Source organism: Rhinolophus hipposideros, assembly GCF_964194185.1.
Source record: "Rhinolophus hipposideros genome assembly, chromosome: 15".
In the NCBI taxonomy this organism is placed as follows: Eukaryota; Metazoa; Chordata; class Mammalia; order Chiroptera; family Rhinolophidae; genus Rhinolophus; species Rhinolophus hipposideros.
In genome coordinates this window covers 49,384,300-49,407,189 of record NC_138061.1, presented here as the reverse complement: position 1 = coordinate 49,407,189, position 22,890 = coordinate 49,384,300, and the positions used below count along the sequence as shown (strand labels likewise).

The window sequence follows — 22,890 nt, the reverse complement described above, 5'->3', positions numbered from 1 at the left end:
GCCTGGGGATGCTGACGCAGGCAGCTGAAATCTCCCTAGTCCAGCCAGCCTTCCTGAGCCCCTCCCTAAGGGCCCCTCACCCCAGTTACCTTCTCATCACCCTGGTATTTCCTTCCCAGTGCTTAACACAGCCTGAGAACACCGACTTCACTGACTTCTTTATTATCTTTCTTCCCCACTAGAATGAGCTACTTGAAGGCAGTGACGGCGGCTTTCCCTTTACAGTTGGTGCCCAGGGTCCAGCATGAAGCTGGCACACGCTTGGAACGCAATTAATATTTGTTGGTTAACTGAGTGAATGAATCCTAGGGTCCTAGTCTAGCACACAGACCAGCGGGGGGGACACAAATCACGTGGTTTCTTACCAGAATAATAAAAGATGGCAGAACAAATGTGGATTTTGGAAGCAGGAAGGTCTGGATTTGAATCCTGGGCCCACCATTCACGAGATACATTTCCTTTGCTCGGTGAGTTTTAGCTTCCTTATCTGTGAAATGGCTCTGGCTAGCAACGTTCTGGGGTTGTGGTAGGGGTGAGAGATGAGGTCTGCAGCCCAAGGCAAATTCTCTCTCGTGTTCAGTGAGACATACAAGATGTTCGTTCACAGTATCATGCTTTGTAATTGCAACAATCAATTCATACACTCATCGACAAGAAAATGGATTACATATGGTATTTTCACATAACAGAATAATATATAGTAATAAAAATGAACAAGTGATATCTACATCTCCCCCCAAAAAAGGGATGAATCTCGGATATATAATATTGACTAGAAAACACAAGTCCCAGGAGACTATGCATAACAGGTACTTTTTAAAAGAAAGTTCAAGGACAACTAAATCCAAGCAATATGTGAGATATATATATATATATATATATATATATATATATATATATATATACACTTTTTTTTCGTATGATAAAATATTTTTAAGAGCAAGGGAATGAAAAAGATGGGCTGGAAGAGGACCCAGGCAGATATGAGGCATGGGTGACAGCCTAGCTCTTGGATTGGCTTGTAGGTTCACAGTTGCCCGCAATGTTATTAATCCTAAAAATTAATAATGAAACTAAGGAGAGCCACATGTGGATCCATGTTGATCATGAACCAAGGATTATGTGAAAATCAGTTCTGTGTGCCTGAGGTGTGCCCAAGTTAAAAGAGAAAGAGAACGCAAAATAAATGGTGGCCAATTTCACAATTCCCCAAAGGTCTCAGAGCCCTGGGAAGTACAATACAAAGCAATTCTATTAGAGATGAGGAAAAAAGGGGAAAAGAGCTAACTTTTAAAATAAGACAAATGCCCATTAACATACGGAAAACAGATTAGAACTTTCCCCTAAGCAACCTCTGGCCAGGAACTAGAATCACCCCCATCCCCTGAAAGTAACCTCAGCCATGACTGTCTGCCAGCCCTCAGGCACGCCTGAAGAGAAGGGGTACCCTGAGTGGAGCTGAGGTCCATTCCCTGCCCAGCTGGGGAGGTGGACTCAAGGTCTAGCAGAAGAGGTTCTGGTTGGGCCTAAGGGGGAGGTCTTGGGGTACTCCCAGGGTACACAGGGCACCCAGGAGGATATATAGTATCCGGAGCAAGGGACAGAGACTCCTGCGTGTGCAGAGGGTGTGGGAGAGAGAAGACGCAGGAAGGGAGGGTCTCAGACCATGTGGCAATGAAACCCCTTCCTAGTCCGCTGACCACTGTTATTCACGGGGAAGAAGCAAAAGGGAAACCACGGCTGCTGACAAAGAGCGGATGGGGCCTCATTAAAGCGGGGAGGAGGAACAAGACTCTGGTTTATCAGAAAGGAGGGTACAGAAGAATGTCGAGCAGGATCAAGGCTGAGAGGAGGAAGATCAAGGGGGAGAATGAAGGGCAGGCAGGCTTCCTGTGGTTCAGCAGGAGAAATGCAGTATTGGTGTAATATTTCATTGTTTGCGTATGGTGGTGGGAGAGAACTGTAAATAATATGGCAGTGTATTTGTATAATTAAGTATTAAAAAACACCTAAGAGGCATTGTCCTTAGATATTTTCAAAAGAAGAGAGCCATGAAATGCAACGGGATAAACCTTGGACACATTTGTTCCAGCTCTACAGAGAACGCCTATCAACTGCGAGTGGCTGCTGGAGGGCTGGGTAAGAAGGGCTTGGGGCCTGTCCAGGCTCAGTGGGAAAGTGTGCTGGGACCAGTTAGCGATGTCTGCCTTGGTATGGGAGGAGGGAGTGCTGGCACATGTGCTGACATGGGCCTAGGCAGTCATACGTGTCAACAGCTCAACTTTCCTTATGAATATGCCGCTTTCTGCCTAGGCCACCGTCAGGACCTCATAACCTAGATTCAGCAGTTAGAAGCTTCTTTGTCTCCTCTTTCCTGCACCATCTATTTTTAGCACACCAGAGCCTGCTGACTCTCCCTGTACATCTCTACAATGACCCGCCAGGCCTCCCCTAGACTGGTGCAATAGCCTGCTAGCAGCTTGCCCTCATTCCAGTGCTTCCTGTTCCAATGATCCCAAACTCCCATGAGATGAATCTTCTGATGACCCCGTGTTCACTGTCCCCACTCCTAGCCCCACTCAAGAACCCACTTCTTTTGCCTTCTATGCTCTCTACCAACTGGCCCCACCACGCAACTCCTATCTGCCCTCCCAGGTCACCTCTGGGCTTCTCCCAGGTCACCTCTGGGCTCCAGCCAGGCGGGCCATTACCCTCTGTGCCCAGCCAGGTGCTCGGAAGCTTCTGGGGCTTCCAGGCATCCACTGTGTTACCCCACACAGGGCATGGCGTACATTTCAGATATCTAAAGCGGGTCTGTTTTTCCTGAGTTTTCACTTCTCTGGGGGGAGAAAAATGCCAAGCAGCTTAATCACAAGGGCTTTGATGTATTTCAAACAATGGTCTCCTGTGATAGCCGCCCCCCACCAGGTCATGGCCAAGGGGCCCGATTCAGTTATTTGTATAAGTGGGGGGTGTGGGTGTGTGCAAGTCTGACTGTATCTGATTATTCTCCCTATCTTCACACACTCACACACACGCAGCCTTCTCTTCAAAGGACTCAGTGTATTTTCAAGGAACTGCCTTACTTGGTAGCATTAAAATGAAAATCCAGAGTGGCAATTGAGGATTTGTCCTTCACTAACATACCTGGGCAGGACCTCAGTGTGACTGGTGGTGGGACCACAGCCTTTCAAGTGGAGAGTGAGGGGTTTCAGCCCTGATACTGCTCATCTATTCTTTATTCTAGGCCAGTGTTTCTCAACCTTTTTCTCATTATCCCACTCCCCTCACCATTTGAGACACTGTTTTGCCTAACTGCTTCTCCGTCACCCGCCTGAAATTTCAGCACCACAGATATAACATATCTGTATGTATATCTATGCTTTATACATAAAAAGAGTAAGATATTTTTCACCCCTCAGAACAAATGTCTGCCCCTTGGGGGAGACTTCGCTGCCCGTTGACAACACCTGTTCTTCGAGACCAGAGCTTCTCCAAGTGGGGTCCCCAGACCACCAGCGTGAGCATCACCTGGACCCCACCCCCACAGTTTCTAACTCAGTAGATTAAGGGCGGGGTGCAAAATTTGGCATTTCTAATCATTCCCAGATGAAGCTGATGCTGCTGGTTCAGGGACCACACGCTGAGAATCCTGTTGTCATGGAAACTGGGCGTATTCTGGAGCCTGTGAGACCTGGGTTCAAAGCCCTGCTCTTCCACACAGTAGCTGTGACCCTGGGCCAATCTATGCAAACTCTCTGAGCCTTGCTTTTCTTGTCTACAAAATGGACTCATTGTCTCCCTCATATACTACTGTGTACATGGCCGGCACCCAATAAATGGGGTCTCCTTCCTTTCCCCCTAGGGGATGTGGCAGAGCGGCAGAAAGCCACAGAAGCAGGGTCAAAAGAAGAAAGGGAAGTGGGCTTCATGGTGTGGATGAGGGATTGCTTAGGGCCTCTTCAGCCTGCCAAGAGGACAGTGGAGTGGTGACAGGCTGAGGTGGGGGCTGCCCTGCACGACACCGTGGAAACTGCTAGCGTAGGCTCATTCACCAAATCCTCCTGCCTCAGGTGCCAAGGGCCCTTCTGGCATCAGAGAGGAGTTCATTTAGCATCAATTAGAGAGAGGAGAGGATGAAATGACAGAATCATCAGTCCAGTATTTGTGGGAAATGAAATGCTTCTAATGCCGGGGAAAAGCATTCAGACAGCCTCAGAACCACCTGGATGTCTTGTGAAAACAGTTTTCCAGGCCCCACCCCTGAGTGTCTGACTTAGCAGTTGTGGGTGGTGTCAGAGAAGGTGAGTGTCTCACAGGTTCCCAGGTGACACTGCTGCTGCTGGTCCAAGGCCCCCACTTGGAGAACCATGCTCGACAGCCACTGGTAAATGGTCTCCCTACGATGGGCGATAGAGAAAATACGAAAAGTTCCGGGGCTTGTGGAAAAATGATGGCAGGACAGAATCCTAGGCCTTAGAGCCCTGGGGCTGACTGCGAGAAGCCTTCAACCTGGGCTCCTGCCCATCTGGGCAAGCCTGGCTTGGCGGCATGTAAGAGTGGTCACAGCTAGCAATACAGGCTTCCGACAGCATGACACATGCTTGTCTCCAGCATATCCTGATGGGTGGTAGGCAGGAGGGAAGATGCCTGACATCTGTTGAGGGCTTACTATGCACCAACCTGTGATAGATACTCACCCAATGCCACTCGCTTTACATTATGGTCTCAATGACTTATGTTTTCACAACTCTGTGAGAAAGATACGATTGGCCCCAATTAAAAGATGGGGAAATTGAAGCCACGAAAAGTTTTAGTCACTCAGTCAAGGTTACTTCGCTGAGAATAGAAGATGCCTCTCTGGAACAAATAGTAGTTGGAAGTTAAAATAAGCAACTTCCCCGCTCATGGGGTCTTTAAAGGCAGCTCAGGCCAAGGGCCCATCTGGGCTCCTCCCTCGCCTGCACCACCTGTCCCACCAGGGACCTGTCAACTCAGCCTCCTTATCCTTCTTCGGATGTCTGTCTCTGTTCCCTCACTGTGATGGCCAGCTAGGGGACACTAAGGGCAGCCTTCCTGTTGGCCTGCTTGCTCTCTCCTGCCCTCCTCCAACTCACTGGCTTCAATCTGCCCACAGTAAGCTCCATACATTGCATCTGATCATATCCCTCCCTTGCTGAACTGGCTACGTGCTGCCCTCACGGCCAAGGCCTGGCATTCTCCTGAGCTGGGCATTCCACCCCCTGCACAGCCAGGCTCTGTGTCCGTCTGTGGCCTCCTCTCCCCGTGGCCTCTCTTGCATGCTGCACTCACCCATGCTGCATGACCCATGCTGCAGTGGAACGAATGTGCCACGCTCTCTCCTACTCTCAGATCGTGGCACACGCTGTTCCTCCCTCCACAATTCTCTGCTAGTTCCTGCTCACCAGTCAGTGGGTGCCTTAGATGCTCTGTGAGTTTCCCCACCCTGGTGATGGCTGGGGGAGGCGGCCCCTCTCATGAATTCTTTCTCAGTTCTTATTACAGATATTTTTTTTATTTATATATTTTTATTTGGAAATGTTTATATCAGTACAGTGAAACTAAATTTTACGAGATACTGGATGTCACCAGTTTTGATATTGTTAGCTTATTACAAAAGAGAGGCATGGACATTATTTACATGATGAGGTTTCAGAACTTCAGTGGAATGGGCAGCTTCGTGTGATGTCATTTCAATAGGGATTTATTTCAGTCTACATACTTTCCAAGAATGTTACCATCTCTAAATAAGAAATAATCCTTTTCATCTAGAACGACTTTGGTGCCTCCATATTCTGGAAGAAGAACTTGATCTCCAATTTTCCCGCTAACTGGTTGAATCTCTCCACCCTTTGCTTTAGAGCCTGATCCAACAGTTACTACTGTTGCTTGCAGTACTTTTCCTTGGGATTTTTCTGGAAGCATAATGCCTCTTTTGGTTACAGATTCCACAGCGCTCCTTTCAACTAATCCTCCATCAAAGAGAGGAAAAACTTTCTAAATGCCTGTCCTGCCAGGACTCTGGCTGCCTGAGTTTGTACTCAGCGCTCATGCTGCGACCACAAGGAGAGACCTGTAGTCTGGCCCTTATTATGGACCTTTTCGAACACACACAAAAGTAAAGAGGATGGTCTAACGGACCCCGGGGGCCATCAGTTCATGTCAACGATGATCAGCACAGCCCTGGTTTCTCTTCAAAGTGTCCCACCCACTAGGGCATCATAGCCTGTCTCCCCGGCCACTCTGCAAGCTCCTAAGGCTGAGACAGTGTTTCCTCCCGCCCCCCGCCCCCCTACCCATCCACAGTGAGTGGATATCAACAGTCCCCATTTGTAGAGCACCTACTGTAAATTCAGGCATTCTTCTAAGTACTAACACATCTTAATTCACTGACTCCTCAGTGCATCCCTGGGAGGCAGGGCCTATTATCACTTCCATTTACAGACTGGAAAACTGGGGCTTAGGTGACACAGCTGGTCAGTGGGAGAAGGCAAACCAAGGCCATCTCACTCAGGAATGGAGCTGCCCAGAGAGATAGAACGTGAGCCACATGTGTTATTTTAAATTCTCTAGTAGCCGCATTAAAAGGAAAAAGAAATGAATAGGTAAATTAATGTTAATAAAATGTTGTGTTTAGTCCAGTATATCGAAAATATTTCAACATGTCATCAATAAAAGGCATTATTAATAAGATATTTCGCCATCTGTTTTGCCTACTAAGTCTTCAAAATCCTGTGGGTTATATTTACAGCACATCGCAATGCAGACTAGCCACATTTCAAGAGCTCCATAGGCACACGTGCAACCGTATTGCCTAGTGGTCACCACCCTGGCCTCAGAGCCTGTCCTCTCAACCACTTCTCTACTTAAATGAGCGAAGGAATAATGACTAGAGTGACTAGGACACCCAAGGACCCTTGGCCCTGATCTTTCCTTCATAACAAATAATGCTTACTATTTTATGGCCCTTTAGAGTCTCTCTGGCACCATCTTATCTGCCGAGGGGACTATTAACCCTGTTCCCTGGATGAGAATTATGGTGTGAAGAGGGGTGAAATGCCTTGTTCAGACACACTGCTGCACGTGACAGAGCGGAGCCTAAAACCCACAAGTCTGGACTCCAAGTCCAGTGCTCTGCAGTGAAGGGCGGTACAGATGCCTCCTAAAACGAGACTGTCTGTCTGGAAAAGGACGGTGTCTGCTCAGACCACAGGCCGGGCTGGCTACTGGGTCGAGAGGTTGCAGAGCCCTGTCGTGCCTGGGCCCCAGTAGAAGTGATGCCCTTGGTGAGTGGCAGGATAGGCACAGGCCCAGGAAGAGGACGGAGCCCATGCCAGGTCTTCTACGGGAAAGAACCTTGTCATTCTTCAGTCTCAGTTTGGCCACGAGAGGCTGAGAACAAATTGATGGCAATGAAGCCATAACTTACCTCTGAAGGCCTCTTTGTTCTTGGCAAAACAGAGGAGTCATTAGTAATGGGGAAAGCGCTGGTGTGCAGACATAAATTCCCCCCATTGCAGGGCTGATAAACAGTCCAGAGGGGACGAGGTCTCAGAGAGCCGGACGGGTTAACCATGTGCCATGGATCACTGTGGGCTCAGGCCTGTGTCCACCCCTGTGTGGACTGAGCTACCGCCTGCCCAGGTTCTACAGGCACCTGGACACACCTGGAGACCCGGTCACCCACAGTGGCCTTCAGGACTGGCACCTGGCTGTAGCAGTCCCTGAGGCCCTCGGTTCTATCTTTCAAATGAAAACAATTCCAGCGTACCTAGAGCTAGAGAGGGCCCTCCTGGGCACTCAGGGCCCAGCTTGGGGCAATTAGCATGAAGATGCCATTGCAGGGTATTCTTTCTCCCTGTTTCGAGCCACACGGCCCTGGCCAAAGCCCCGAGGAAAGGCTGGTGTGTGAGGCCAGACACTTGGCAGACAGCATTCTTTGCAGCAGTGTGTAGGCTGGCTGAGGGACGTGGAGACGAGGCCAAGTCCTAGCTTTCTGTCCGCCGGCTCGCCCGGGGACTCTGCCCCCCTGTCCGTCTGCCGGCTGTAGGCTCACAGTGAGGCTGGTTCACAGGGAGACCCTGCCAGCCTAGGCCCAGAGGAGAAAGCTGGGCAGGAACAGGCGGGTGGCTAGGCAGGTGAGCCAGGTGCTCAGGATGAGGAGGGAAGAAAAAGAGAAGGCCTGCCATTTCCTCAAGCTGTCTGAAAGGATTTGAGGGGGTCAGGTGGTGACAAATGAGGACCACAGAGGCCACCCTGCCAGTGTGGTCCAAGTGCTGTATGACCAACAATGGCAAATACGTGCCACAGGCAGGGCCCAATCCATTTCCACACTCACAGACTCTACCAATTAAATACCGCAAGGAGCCCGTTTGGCTTCACGGTCCTGTTCAGGCAGCCATTACCAATCAATCAAAGTTGGCATGTGAGAGGAAACCCATTTGTCACCCTTTCTAAAAGCTCTCAAGGCACATCTGTGCTGGCAGTGGGAATTCTATATAGCTATATTAACTGCTCCAGGCCTTCCAGAAGTTTCTGCCTCCTGCTTCCACCTTCACACACGTCCCCTACCTGTAGTCTCACATCCTGGGTCTCCCTTCTCATTCCGTTGTTTGGACTTGGGAAGCAGGCCCAGGAGGTATGTCCCTAGAAATCCCACAGGACGCTGCCCCAGGCAATTGTCCGCAGACTCTAAGCTCCACGCCCAGCCCAGACACCAAGGCTCAGCAGGTCCACCTTCTAGCCTCCTGCTCCACACTCAGCATGGACCTGGAATGGACCAATGCCCTTGAGGATAGCCTCGCCGAGTCACAGCAGGCCAGGCCCTGGCTCCCTGCTCCCCACCCCAATCCAGGCTGCGGTATGTCTGGAACCAGTCCAGAGGCACTGAGATGAGGAGATAATCCCCCCACCCAGCCCGGTGTCCCCTTCATGATGCCACCTTATTCTGGCCCCCCGACGCCATCACCCTGGGGGCTCACTGGTGTTCCCTCTGATCTCCAACACAAGCCCCCTGTCACTGGGAGGCACTTGCTTTGCTTCTCAGTTTGAAAAACTCATGAAGGAGACCAGGAGCAGCCTGGGCCACCCTCCTCCTGTGCCCACCAGGAGAGGCCCCCAATTCCCAGGGGTCTCGGCCTTCCTGCAGAATGGCTTCCTTCCTAGGACTGGCTTTCCCACAGCCTGGCCTAAGGCCTGCCTGCATCCGAACCACCGGAGGTGCTGTGAGAAAGGACCATACCGTTTCACACTCTCCCCACCCGCGCCCCCCATGAGAATGAGAATCTCTGTGGGTGCCAAGGACTTTGCATTTTTGGCAGGAGCCCCCAGAGATTCTTGGGCATACAGGAATGCCGCTACTTTAAGTGACATTCATTCATTCATTCATTCAAGCATTCATTCATTCCACAAGGACCGTGCTGGGCATCAGAATGGGGAAGTAGGGTGGGGAAAGCAGAGATCCACACCCATGTTTCTGCTACTTTGCACATGGGCCGGTCTGGCATTTGCTGTAGGTCCTGGGTCACTGGCCTGAGAGACACAATAATAGTCATGCCAGCAGCTACAGGTCACAGGGAGCCTGTAATACCCGATTTCCAAGGAGGTGAGGGGTCTCCCTCCCACCACCTAAACCCCAGCTTCCCAAGGGTATTATTAGCCGCTAGCGGTGACGATGGTGATGACGATGATGATAAAAATTAGTAACAGTTACAAAGTACCTTACTACATCAGTTAAGCTCTTTACGTGTATTAAGTGTTCTGACTTTTGAAACACCCAAGGTAGGCACTCTTATTGCTCCCATTTTATGGATGAGAAACTGAAGTATAGAGACCCACCCAAGGCAATATGCTCAAGACTCCATCTTCTATGTTCTTGATCACCACATCTTGGTGTCTTTTGAGCTTTAGGGAGAAAATGACCCCAAAATGCCATCGCCTGTCCTCAAGGTTGTGATAGGGAGGGGCAATAGGGTGGACAGTGGCCTGGTGGCCTGCAATTCTCCTGGTCATCAGTCTGGCCTGCCCAGATGTACCGGGATGACCAGTGGGCAGAGCAGGGAGGCCGTGTGTGGGTAGGGGCTGGAGGACAGGGACAGAGCCAGTGTCTGTGCGTCAGTGAGCATCTTCTCATGGCCCTCTCACCAGCTCCCTTGCTCCAAAGCCACCCAGCCTCAGAACAGTTACACGGAGCTGCTGTTTCATCAGTCTTTGGGTGAGGACATAGGTCAGGGATCCCATCATCCAGAACCTTCTCTATCATCGGTCACTATTCTGTTCAACCAAGAAATGAGGTGGGAGAAGGGAGCTTATGTGCCTCCCCTGCTGCATTCCAGGTGCTGCCTACATTTCCAATGGTCAGAAATGTGAAAAGAACATGCAATCAGCTTAAGCTGCAGCTCTACTCATTCTAAAATGATGTCCAAACCACTCCATTCTCATCAAGTCAGAAAAGAACAAAGAAAACCCAGAGCAGGGCAGGAGGCTATATTGGAGTCACCAGTGACCCAGGCTCGGGGCTCCTAAGGGCCCAGATGCCTAGGACCTTGGACAGCAGCACACGCTCCTGCCCCCCGGGACCATGCAGGTAGTGCCTAGACGGCAGCCTCATCCCAAGCTCCTCTCCCGCTCTCCTGCTCCTTCCTCCTTCATGCAGTCAGGCCCTTGCCTGGGTCCTTTGACCAGGCTGTCCCTGGGGGCAGCTCCTCTTAGAGGTCCCCAGACCTCTCCTTAGCCCCAGAGCCTGATACTCCTACAGTGGTTCTTTTTGGGTGGTGGATGGGGACCAGGGACAGCCAAGGCCTTACCTGAAACGATGGTGTAGCCAATCCCTCGGGGGCGTCCTTTGTCTTGGTCAACGGCAGTGATAACGCGCACAGTCGTGCCCTGGGGGGGAAGAGAAGGGACTTGAGTTTGGTTGCCCAGACCCCAGGCTGCTGTCTTTCTTTGCGGCTGTCTTGGCATCCACAGCTTCCTTCCCCAGGTGGAGACCCTGCTGCAAGGCCAGCCTAGGAAATAGGTGCTGAGTGCTAAGGCTCAGCTGCTCCCATCACCCCTGGGGATATACACTGAGGCCCCCGGGCAAATACCTGCGTCCTTTGGAAACGCCCAATCTTGCTTATATTCTCATTCCCCTTTCCCCTACCCATTTCCTCTCATTCAGTTGAACCACCCAGGAAAGAAGAGCTGATGGAGGAGCCTCTGGCAGGGAGATAGGAGATCTGGTCTCCATCTTGACCAACCATCAAACTGCTGTGTGATCTCAGGAAGGTTGCTGCATCTCTCTGGTCTCAGTTTGCCCCACTTTAATATGAATAACAACAAAAACCCTGGGAACTTGTTTTCACTAGGACCTGAATAAAGGAGAACATCACCTATCACTTACACTCTGAATGAAAGCATCATAAATCCTGAAAGCAAGTACCAGGATGACTGTGGTACCGTGGAAGCCACCGTGACCCTATGAAACATGCCCCATCCAGCACTGCGACGGGCAGTTCCTGCCTCAAATGGCTCTGTCCCACACCCCATTCATTTTGAGGGCCTGTGGGAGAAGAGGCCAGGAGCTGCGACTACCAGGATGGGGATGTAGGGTTCCCTGCTCTGGGGAGCACATAGTCTACGGCAAGGGGTCAAGGACATACGCACAGGTACTGCCATACACATTTGGGGTGCTTAGATGCAGAAATGTACCCCAAAGTGCAGAAGTCTACCTGGGGGAGCTGGCAAAGGGTTGTACAGATGGCAACATTTAGGATGAGTGACGAGGCATGAGTAGGAGTTTGCCGGAGAGAGAAAAGGGAAGAGGAAGGTGCTCCAGGCCAAAGACACAGCACAGGCAGGGGCTTGGAAGTACTGGACTCTCCAGAAAGAGATCCTGGCATATAACGGGTGCATTCAGTATCAACTGATTGGTCGACGGAGTGAAGAAACGAATAGACGAATGAAAGGATCCTGACATCACCACATCATCGCCACTTGCCGAGTTGCCCCTCGCCCAGAGCAACCTTCACCTTGCTCTCCAAGCCCTATCACACCATGGTCTCGCCAGCCAGACCTGCCCACTGTGCCTGCCTCAGGTTCTGGCCCGGGCAGCAGTGTTGCCTGGATGATGGACAGCAGGACAGCCCTGCCCCCAAGCCCCAGGGAAATACCAACCCTGGCATCTGCATGCATAATGAAGCCCCTGCGGCCTTGGTGCCTCTCCCCCATTTATCAGGTGAAGGCTGAAGCCCTCAGGCAGCACCCTCCACCCCCATCGGAGCACCTTCCCTGTGGTAGGAGGCTTGTTCCCTGACACATGGTCCCTCTGAGCTGGAGGGGGGCCTGGGTTGCAGGTGCCGCCCCTCTGAGTCCTCCCGTTCTTGCTCCCAGGACACAGGAGGAGCGTCCGCCATCTCACTCTCCTCAAGCAGTGCTGTCCCTCTAGTGACAGCCGTCACTCCATCCTCTCCTGGGCCCAGGTGTGCAGCAATCTAGGACATCTGGAAGTTTGGCTAAGAGAAGGTGAGAATATTCCAGGAGAAATGTCTCCCGCAGAGAGATGGACACAGTCCAGAGGCTGAGGCTATGCAGATAGCAGGTCAGGCCCCCTTTGGAGTCGCTCCCCCCAGGGATAGGAGTTCTGGCTGGATCCCCTGGGGGAAGCAGACTGTTCCGAAGAAGTCAGAGAAAGATGCAGTTTAAACCAGCACGTCCTGAAATGGGTTCTGAGGACCAGAGTCATGCCCGAGACTGTGAAGTCCTGGCTGCGACAGGAGCTGCCCTGTCGCAAGCACTCACGCTGTGGCTGGCGCTGCGGCAAACGCTTTTTATGTACTCACCCATTTCACCCTCACACTGCCCCAGGAGACGGTCCCGTTTTACAGAAGAGGAGACTGGGGAACAAGAGTTAAGCAGCCTTTCCAAGTAAATGGTATAGCTAGAGTTCAAATCCAGATTCTTTGGCTCCAAAACGCTCTTGCCTGCCAGGCGATGCTGCCTCTGCAACAGGCTCTGTTATAACAGTGTTTGTGGAAGTGGTTGCTATAGCGCTTATCATCTAAGCACTTTACAAGCATTAACTCATGTCCAATTTGGGAAAGTGTCCCTGCTCCGTCTTTCTCTTAGAGATGCACAGTGGGCGTCAGTATGGATAAAGCTCCGAGAAGTGGTAAAGTGGCAAAGACACCTGCTAACTTTTGTCCCCAGGCTTGCTGAGCTGAAGACAGACTCTCAAGTAACATCTGTTAACAGCACTAGACCAAGGGGTCCGTGGGAGGTCATGTGGGAAGCATGCATTAGACTTGAAAGGTCTGCACTAACCACTCCCCACCATCATCCTACTTTTTTTGGAGTCTGCCCTTCCTGGAGTCACTCCTCACGTAGGAGAGGCCTGGATTTGCCCCCCAGGAGTAGGTCCCAAAGGTGCAGGACTCTTGCTAGGACAGGTTTTCTGGACACGGGGACAACTCCCATCTGGTGTGGGCCCAACATGTATCCTGGCATGAGGGGTGCCTGGGCTGCCCCTGGCCAGCTGGAGGACTTCAGGATTGGGGGGGTGTAGACAGTGCTGGCCTGTTAAAAAGGGGGGATTTAGTGGCTGAAGAACCCCCAGTCCTCAGAGCCAGGCATGCATCTCCTCCTGCCCCAGGATGCCAGGAGTGCTGGGGGGGGGCAGGGCTCAGAGGGGGACAGCAGGCAATCCAGGATCAGAGACAAGGCGGCTGGATCTCCTCAGGAAGAGCCACACTTGAGCTTCCACCAAAAGGCTCCTGACAAACTTTGGGGTTTCATCTCTTTTTAGGTAAATAAATCCATTTTTAATAAAATCCTGAGCTTTTAATACAAGTGCAGCCACAAAGACTAGCAATATTATGAGAAAGAATTAACGGGGAGGAATGAGGGCTCTTGGGAATCCACGGTTCTGATTTCAGAGTCTCAGTGATTATATTTTCAATATACTGAAACTTATTTCCAAAGGGAAGGAGATGGAGAAGTGAGGCCTGGGCCTGACCCAGAGCTGGGCCCCTTACCAGGAGCACTCTGCCTGGCGGCCTCTCCAGAGAGAGACCCCAGCTTGGGGTGCACCAGGGCGTGGCACAGAGAGCCGGTGGGCAGGCTCAGGAGGGCTAGAGATGGGGCTCACCCTGACATGGGCTTCTTCCCTTCACAGGAACCCATGCTGTGAGGAGGCCTCTTGGGAAATAGGCTCCCCCTAGAAAGGCTGAAGGTACACAGGCCTGTGGCATCCCAACTCTTCGTGGTGGGAAGAGCAGTACAGCAAGGGGGTTAAGGGTTTGACGCTGTTGCCAGGCTGTCTGTGTTTGAATCCCTTGAGTGAGTAACTTAAGTTCTCGCTGCCTTGTTTTATCCATCTATAAAATGGGTATAATTACAGTTCCCACCCCAACCCAGGATCTGATACATGTAAAACACTTGGAACAGTACACAGCAAATGCTATAAAAATGACATATTCATTGGGGCCTGGAACCGCTGTGAGCATCTGATGAAAGCTAAGGTGCCTCTTTCCAGACAATGCACACAAGTGACATTCCTAACAATTCCAGCAAATTCAGACTCGCCAACACCCCATATTAATAATCTCTGCCCTAGAGGTAAGGTGTTTTCTGGGTATTATGTACAGAGAACACCTAATAGCCCCAGGGAGAGCCCACATTATTTGCTGAGCATCGACCACATGCCAAGCACTGAGCTGGGCACGCAACGTAAGTTCTCTCACCTTTTCCTCACAAACTCCCACCGTGAGGGTATAATGAGGAAACAGGCTCAGAGAGTCCAGGGATTTGCTTAAAGTCATAGGGTGCAGTGAGTGGGTATGGTGAGGGTGACGGGAATGGACGGCTGGGTTGGGGTGGACCTGGGTGGCACACGAGGCAGCCCCAGCTATGAGGCTTGGTACCAGGAGGGACGTCGGGGCTCAGTTGATAGGAGCTGGGGCTCCTCTAGAAGGAACGTGTGTCTCCCTTCTTTCTATTCCCTGCCTCCTTCCAAAACAACTGGGCAGGACAGCAGCTGAAGCCAGAACCCGACTGGGCTCTCTACCCGGCTTCGGGGGTCCTGGTCCCCTCGCTCCCTGCTGGCTCAGCTGGGGCTGCCTTTCCCCCCATTTCCATGACAGGATTAAGGACTTGAAAGGTGGACGTGCAGTTTGTTTCAGGAATGGGAGTAGGGCTGAAGGGGACTTCCGACAAGAGCTGCCACAGCAGATTCTGAGGCAGAAAATCCTATTTCTCAGTTCTTAATTCCAGTCAATTCCAGTCAAAGGGCTGATAGGCATCGGCTGGCAGTCATTTGTGCAGTTTATCCGTTCTTTTCACCTTCTATCGGCCCTTCACCGACGGGCAGGCCGACATGCTGCTGCTCGAGTGAGGAAATTAAAATTTGAGGCAATAATCCCAAATAAGAAGGATTTTATGAGGTAATATATACACTTTGGATGAGGCATGCTGGCCTGATACACTGATAGAGAGAGACATACATGCTGGGAGCAGAAGATAAAGAAAGAGAGCGAGGGAGAGTGGGCAAGGGTCCGAAGAGAGACCCCGGGCCCTCCGAGGCAAGGCCGAGCGCAGGGATGCCTGGGTCCTCCCGCCAGGGAGCCTGAGCAGGCCGTGGTGCTCCTCAGCCCTGGCCAGGCCTGGGAAGGCCTGTGTTAAATCAGGGTTCCACACCGTAAAGGGGCATGGAGGGCTTGGATCAAAGGAGCGAAAACCAATTAGAAGCCTGGAAAACTCAGGAGTGGGGCGTCCGGGAATCGGCCTATGGGAGAAAAGCTGTGCGAGAGAGCAGACCCTGGAGAGCTCCTTTCAGGTGTGGACACAGAGATGATTCTGTGGCCCTGGGGGAGCCAGCCAGCATCTGGGAGAGCCCCAAACCCTCAAAGCTCTCCCTTTTGTAAGGAAGGAAAGCTTTAGTGAACTTGTGGGGCCAAAGGGACAACCTTGGCAAGGCAAAGAGATATCAAGATCCCTGAGCCTGAGAGAGAATATATCATCAGATGCTAAGAAACTGAGCATCAGGAGAGTAGGAGCTAAAGGGAGCCAGTATCCCCATGTGCCTGGTCTTGGGGTCGCCCTAGCCCAAGCCCGTGGAATTATTTGGAAAGGAGAAGGTGGGGCTTAGCACAGGGCCCTGCTCACAGGAGGGGCTTAATAAATGTCTAGTGGATGAATAAAAGAGTGCCACATAGAATGAACAAATGGACGAACTCAGAAATCTGCAGATCTGAAACAACATTACTCGGCTATGATACAGGGATGACAGAAAAAAACAAACTGAAGGGTCCTGGAGGGTACCCACCCTGCCAACGCCGCTCTTGCTGATTATCAAGACTCTGAGACGAAGCTGACGCTGGGACCCCCAGCCCAATTCGACTCCTATGACTGACTGATTGGCTGACACAGAACCATTACCGTCACATATGTGCAGTGCTGGCACTGGCTGGGTCTCCACCTGAGCATGCTATCCCCAGCGCTTAACACCTCAGGTGTGGGAGGTACTGCTGTAAGTATTACTAGCCCCAGTTTCCCAATGAGGAAGCAGTTGGAGATTGAGTGATTCGGCCAAGGTGAGCACGTGGCTGTGCAGGAATCTGCTCCAAGTTCCTTAGGCGGCCCGGCCCGGCCACCATCGCATCCTTACTTCAGTGAGAAAAAGTTGGCTTTGCCCACCTTCTCTGCACTCAGCCCTGGGTGCAAAGCCCAGGGAGATCCACAGGAAGACTGTGACCAGGTCCAGGGACTCAGGCACCTGGATTACTGGGGGTTCTAACTTAATCCACTCACCTATCAGTGAACATTACAGGTGTGACGATAATTTAGTGGTAAATTAGGCAGCACCGGGAGAGTCAATTCTACTGGAGCTGAGAGGAGAGGGACGGCTATGTCTGTAAGCCAGTGAAAAAGTCAGGGAACAATTGTAAGAAAGGTGCTAAGCAGCTGGAAATCAACAGATGTATGGCCTTTTGATTGGTGATGGGAGCAGGCACGAGGGGTGATGAGTATGGCAGAATGGTGAGTGGGCTGGTCTGATCAGGGCACCTATTCATTCATTCATTCATTCATTCATTCCATAACACTTCCCGAGCACCCGGGCTGGGCTATGCTTACAGCAGACCCTCTCCCTGCTGAGCTCCATTTCCAGTCCCACGGGGAAGCAGAGGTTGAGCAAGCTGTTTAGGAGCATGGAGCACAAAGATGGGGGTGTCCAGGTGCCGAGGGCAGATGGAAGTACATGTCTTATCGGAAAGGTCAGGGAAAGCGTCCATGGGCTGAGAAGATGTGGACTTAGCAATGAGGTTTGCAGGGGGAGACAGCCTTCGGTCTCAAAAGCTGGAGCTCCTACTGTTCATGGACCACCAAGAAAGAGAAGGCTGGGTGGGGGCATTGAGATGTCCCCCTCTACCCTCAAAGCAGCTTCAGATCCCTGAAACAGGAGGCCAAAAAGCCCCTTGCTTGTTAGATCCTCCAGTCCAAGAAGGAAGGGGCTACGGCTACCCCCACACACCTGGAGGCCAGAGCATAGTGTCTCTGGGACGCCATCGGTCAGGTCAGACCACGGTCTCCCATCTGGACGTCAGGCTTCCCTGGCCTGTGGTGGCCCACGGATACTGTCTGCACCCTGGTCAAGGGAAACTTGCCTCTCACTTGTGCCCAATTCTGCGAGCCTATGCCCATGTGCAGGTAGAGCCCTGAACTTCCACGTGTGCCAGTGGGCGCTCTACTTTGCTCTCCAAGCTCTGTGTCCTTCCACTAAGCACAGCGACTTCCCTCAAAAGGAAGGGCCCATTTTTCTCTCCCCATCTGTATGTCCAGGGGTTGCATCTGCCCTGAGGAGCTGTCTTGTTTCAATTTATCGTTTTATCCTAGTTTGCACAAAAGCATGAATGGCTACCAGACAAGTCTGTCACTGCCTGTCACTGCTTGCCTGGCCCACAGCTGAGTGGGCAGTAGCATGTGTTTTGTTCTCAAAAAAGTTACAACTGATTGGACCAGAGATGGACACGTGGTCCAGAGGGCAGCCAATCTCCAGGCTGGTTAGTGATCTATGACCTTGTGACATGGCACAAAAATGATAAGCACAGCCAATCAAGTGTCTCTTGAAAATCTGGACCGGAGAAGCCCAAAGCCTGAGCAATTAGGAGGGGGAGCTGGAGTTGTGAGCTCTTCGGGAAGAACCAAGTCTGAGAGGGCCGGCAGAGCAGAGGGCAAGCTTCTGCCATCTCGGGCGGCGTGGGTTGGCAAGACAGGCAGATTGACCTACTGGCCTGTAGGGAACATGGCTGAGCCACACTGATGCTTTGGCGAGCCCAGCTGAGTCTAAACCCACTCTCCAGCCTCGGCTGGATTTTCTAGGGGCACTGCTATCACCCCACAAAATCGTTCTGCACTGCTCCCCTTCATTTGCCCTAGCAAGTCTTTGTTCCTTGCTACGTAGAGCCCTCTGGGGATGAAGGAAGGTGGGGTGTCATGCGAAGAGGGGGTTGGGTTTTCCCTGTGCTAGGACACCCATCACTGCCATATGTAGGGTGTGGGGGAGGTGGGAACCGCCAAGGCGAAGGCTGTCCACCAAACAAGGTCCTCGCCCTTCTGTCCCACAGGGCCCAGGAGGCTCTTACCGGGGGAGAGTGCTCGTGGATGTTGGTGCTGTAAGGCAGGTTGATGAAGATGGGGTCCATGTCCTGCACGTCTGTGATGATGATGGCCAAGTTGGCCAGCGTGGACAGGGGCCTGGTCTTATCTTGATCCTTGGAGGACAAAAGTACACGCCTTAGGTTAAGTCATGTTGTGGACATGCACACATGTATACAACACACACACCTGCACGCACACGACACCCAGGTCCACGCACACGTGTCCACATATATTATCCAGCTCTCCCACACTCCCGCAGGGAAGGGCATCAGTACGTGGAAATTCAAGAACTCAGGAACCCACAGTGATCTCTGACCTACGCAGGAAAACACGTACAGCGCCACCCAGGTCCCGTGCAAGGTGGCTTCTCCGGGGTCACAAAGCAGGCTGAGCAGACCCCGTCTTCTTCCCCCGGCCTGGCCTAGGCTGGACCACCCTGCACGTCGGTGGGTGGGATGACTGCCTTGGGGTAAAAGATGGTGCTGGATTCCGCCAGCGTGAATCCCACTGCCCCTCTCCATGCACACTTCCTGCACCCCCTCATCCCCGGGCAGCAAGTGAATGACTAGAGTGGGGATTCCTTAGGAGAAAGGCCCTTAGATCCCAGAAGGGGCTACTCTGGGACCTGTGTCCCTGCTCTGCATTTTGTATTTATTGATCAGGCAACTTTCCCATAGAACCAGCAGGGGGAGCTCCAGGGCCTGTGACATTTGGGGACTCCAGGAAGGAATCCTGAGAGGTCATGTAGGCCATCCGCCTGTAGCCAGGCAGGCAGTGTTTATTGTACCCGCCGAGTTAGTTGGAAATTTAGTCCCATGAAAGCCCACCAAGAAAGAAAACCCGAAACCCACATTTTACTACCCTAAAACACACAGGCCACTTAAATAGCCCACTACTATTGAATAACAATAGTCAACAAGCAGAGCAACTGTGTGCTAAATACAGATTCTATACCAGGCACTGTGCTAGATACCTCATTTGCTTTTGTAGGTATTATGTATGCATTATTCAGATGAGTTTACAGAAATTCAGAAAGGTTAAGTAATTCGCCCAGAGTCACACAGCTGGTAAGTGGATAGCCAGGACTCAAACTTAGGTCCTTTTGTCATAAAAATCTGCCCTTAACGCTCTTGATTTGGGGGCCTGACATCAGCTCAGTCTCTGACTTGCTGTGTCACCTTGAGTAAGTTCTTTTCTTTCTTGGAGTCTCAATTTCCTTCTCTGTGAGATGCAGGGGCTCAAAGCAATGACCTCTATGGACCCTTAGGCTTCTAAATTCTCTGGTCTGGGATTTGGGGAGCAACTGTCCTCGGGTTAGACCTGCCTTAGTTAGTCTAGGGTGACCTGAACAGTGCAAGGCATTCCCCATGTGATAAGCCTAGTTATTGTTCCTGCCCTCCAAAGATAAGAGCTATAGAACCTTTCGAGAAGGAAGGGCTAGTTGTTTTAGGAGTCCTCAGGGGTAGCCAAAGAGAGAGCAGAGGGCTTTCGGTGATGGAGAGTGGGTACAGCAGCGGAGGGGAGTCCAGAAGCAGGAGGAGCTGGGCAGAGGGACCACAGAGGAGCCTCCCAGGCTCCAAGACCCTGTGCCCACAGACTAGGCTTGGGGACTGCCCATGGTGAGAGCTCTCAGTCAGGGACCTGAATGACCACAAGGCAGACAGCGCCAGAGGAGGAGGCCTGGCAGGAAGTCCTCGGACCTCTTGGGCAGGGACTGCCGGTGGTTCTGAGCTGCCATTACCAGGCTTTGTGGGCAGCTGGCTTTGTCCAGCCTGGCACCTGCCCTCTCCATCCCACCATGGCTTTAGTCCTGCTCCGGACACAGATGCTCCCATCCAGTCCACCCAACTCCATGGCTGCGGAAAGGGGATGGCAGTGGGCATATCTGCAGGGCAGGCACCTTGCCAGGTTTCCAGCTGTGACTCTGGGGCCTGCGGCTCTCAGCAGATTGTTCCCAGGGGAGTCCTCACGTTTCCCCACCCTGGTACCCACCCAGTAGTGGTTGGGAACTCATACTGCTGCCTGCAGTGCCACAAAGGAGAATCTCTTTGGGGAAATGCTCAGCAGCCAAGGACACACTGCCAGCCCTGAGAGGGACTTGTGGATCAAGTGGGGGAGCCATCGTTACCAAAGGGAGTTCTCAGCCCCTCCTGTTCTGCCACTTCAAGGCCTGATTGCTGGGAGATTAGCAGCAATTTAACTGTATTCACCATCCCAGCTTGAGCCCAGGCCTCTTGACAGTCCTGACCACCCAGATTTGTGTCTGTGCCCAGCTCTGGTCTCTTCCCCACCCCCTCAAAGCTATTTTTATAGTGGATGCAAATTATCCCACAAGGTTCATAGCCAGAAGGAGAGCAAGCATCTGCGTTTCTGGGCCCAGGTGAGTGCAAATAGTGGCGGGAGGGGCACCACCCCAGGTGTGGGTGCAAGGGAGTGTGGAAGGGTACAGGTGTGCATAGGAAGCAGATTCTGGCTTGCACGTCCCCCTTACCCCAGAAGGCAGTTTTACAAACAGCAGCACACGTTTCCTCCCAGGATACTGATGCTTGACCAGGGGAGAAGGGAAGAATGTGGCTGTGGTTTACAGCGGCTTCCCCAGGGGCCAGTGGACCAGGTACAAAGGAAAAGCTGCATTTTCCGGTTCTTGGGGCCCCTCTGCATCTTGATGAAGCCTGAGGGAATCCAATCTTTGAAAACCAGACTTTCCGTCCATCCCGTGTGTCCTAGAGATCTGGGCTCTGTGACCTGCTCAGTGGAGGGCCCAGCACTACTGGCAGCCCCCACAGCAGTGACACAGAGCCAGGGAGTAGATGCAGTGTGTCAGGTAAATGGGTGCTAGAGAATCAAGAGGGACTCTGGGGACTTGTTTTGCTTTTGGTCTGAGCTTTATAAACAAACCTACTTGCCCTGCTACCAGCTGACGGCTCCAGCTGTGCCCGGAGGGAGTGGCCAGGAGCAGGAAAGACTGGGTGCTGGGTCAGACCCTATTGTGAGTGTGGCTTGCCTGTCCCCTATGCCCTCACAAACAGCTGGAGATGAAGGCAAGTGGCTGTGACATTCTGGAGACTCCGAGATGCTTGGCCATGGGCCGTGGACGGGGCATCAGACAACCTGGGTTTGGGTTCTTCCTGCGTCACTACTCATTGGCTGTGCGTCTCAATAGTGACAGCCACAAAATAGGCTAATTATTCCTCTCATGCCTCTCTCTTCTGACTAACTTATCCTGAAATTCCCAAGGCCCGGCACAGTGCTTGGCACAGATGGGTGCACTGTCCTGTGTAAGTGTCACCACTCTAGAGAGGTGGCCAGGCCCCCTCTGACTCCTGCATGTTGGGGGAGGTCAGGACACAGCTGGGGTGAAACCTCTGTCCTGTGTTCCAGAGAGCGAGCGGTTGCCCTGCACTGTGAACGGCCTGTGGGGTTACCAGTGAGGTGCTGGAGCCCAGCTTCTGGGTGACCAGGGGCAAGTAACTGAACGGCTCCTCTACCTCAGTTTCCTCATCTGTAAACTGGGTATCTCGATCATATTTATGACACAGGGCTCTGGTGAGATTTAATGGAGACAATCCACGTGCGTGCTCAGCACTGTGCCAAGGACACAGCCTGAACCCTCGGTAATGTCAGGTGTCATTATTAGTATCACCAGCATCAGTACGGAACCTTGAGAAGCAGGGCACTAGGTGATGTTCTGTCACTCTCTTTGAGGGTGGGAGGCAGCCACCTCTGGAGGCCGGGGGCCCAACTGTGGCGACTCACCGTGGCGTTGACAGTGAGCTGGTAGCTCTGCGTGGTCTCGTAGTCCAGCTCCTGGATCACTGTGACAATGCCACGGGCGCTGTCGATGGCAAAGAACTCAGAGGGGGGCTGAAAGGAGTAGAGGACGCTGCCTCCTGCACCCAGGTCGGGGTCTGTGGCATTCACGATGAAGATGGGCGTCCCCACCGGTGTGTCCTGAGGTGAAGCAAAGCAAATAAAAGGGTGAGTGGAGCTCAGAGCAGCTGCCTTCATCAGTGATTATTCCCCCAAAGCCCATTAACCACGTCCCTCCAGCCAACCAGACCCACGGCCTTGTCATTTTTATTCTAAGAGGGTTCAGAGGAATTTAAAATGCAGTATCTATTTTTTTTTTCTTTTTTTGATGGCCTCCTGGCGGCTGTAACAGCGCCAGTTCCAAAGATGATCTGCTCATCCTGGAGTTCTGGATGAAAGCCTTTCAGTCCCTAAACCCCTGTTTCT

General features: G+C 52.1%; 1 protein-coding gene and 1 pseudogene across 2 annotated transcripts in view; both read right to left on the bottom strand.

Annotated features, from left to right (window-relative positions):
* Positions 1 to 22,890, bottom strand: part of CDH23 (cadherin related 23) — a 389,598-nt gene that overhangs the window by 210,961 nt on the left and 155,747 nt on the right. The window contains exons 7-9 of the mRNA XM_081074073.1: positions 22,411 to 22,605; positions 18,639 to 18,767; positions 10,827 to 10,905 (exon numbers count right to left, since the gene is read on the bottom strand). Coding sequence (XP_080930199.1) covers positions 10,827 to 10,905; positions 18,639 to 18,767; positions 22,411 to 22,605 — 403 coding nt within the window. The remainder of the gene's footprint in view (positions 1 to 10,826; positions 10,906 to 18,638; positions 18,768 to 22,410; positions 22,606 to 22,890) is intronic.
* On the bottom strand, positions 5,731 to 10,145 carry LOC308508204 (10 kDa heat shock protein, mitochondrial-like; annotated as a pseudogene). The gene is made up of 2 exons: positions 10,056 to 10,145; positions 5,731 to 6,050 (listed from the first exon to the last, which is right to left on the bottom strand). The product of its transcript is annotated as a 10 kDa heat shock protein, mitochondrial-like (transcript).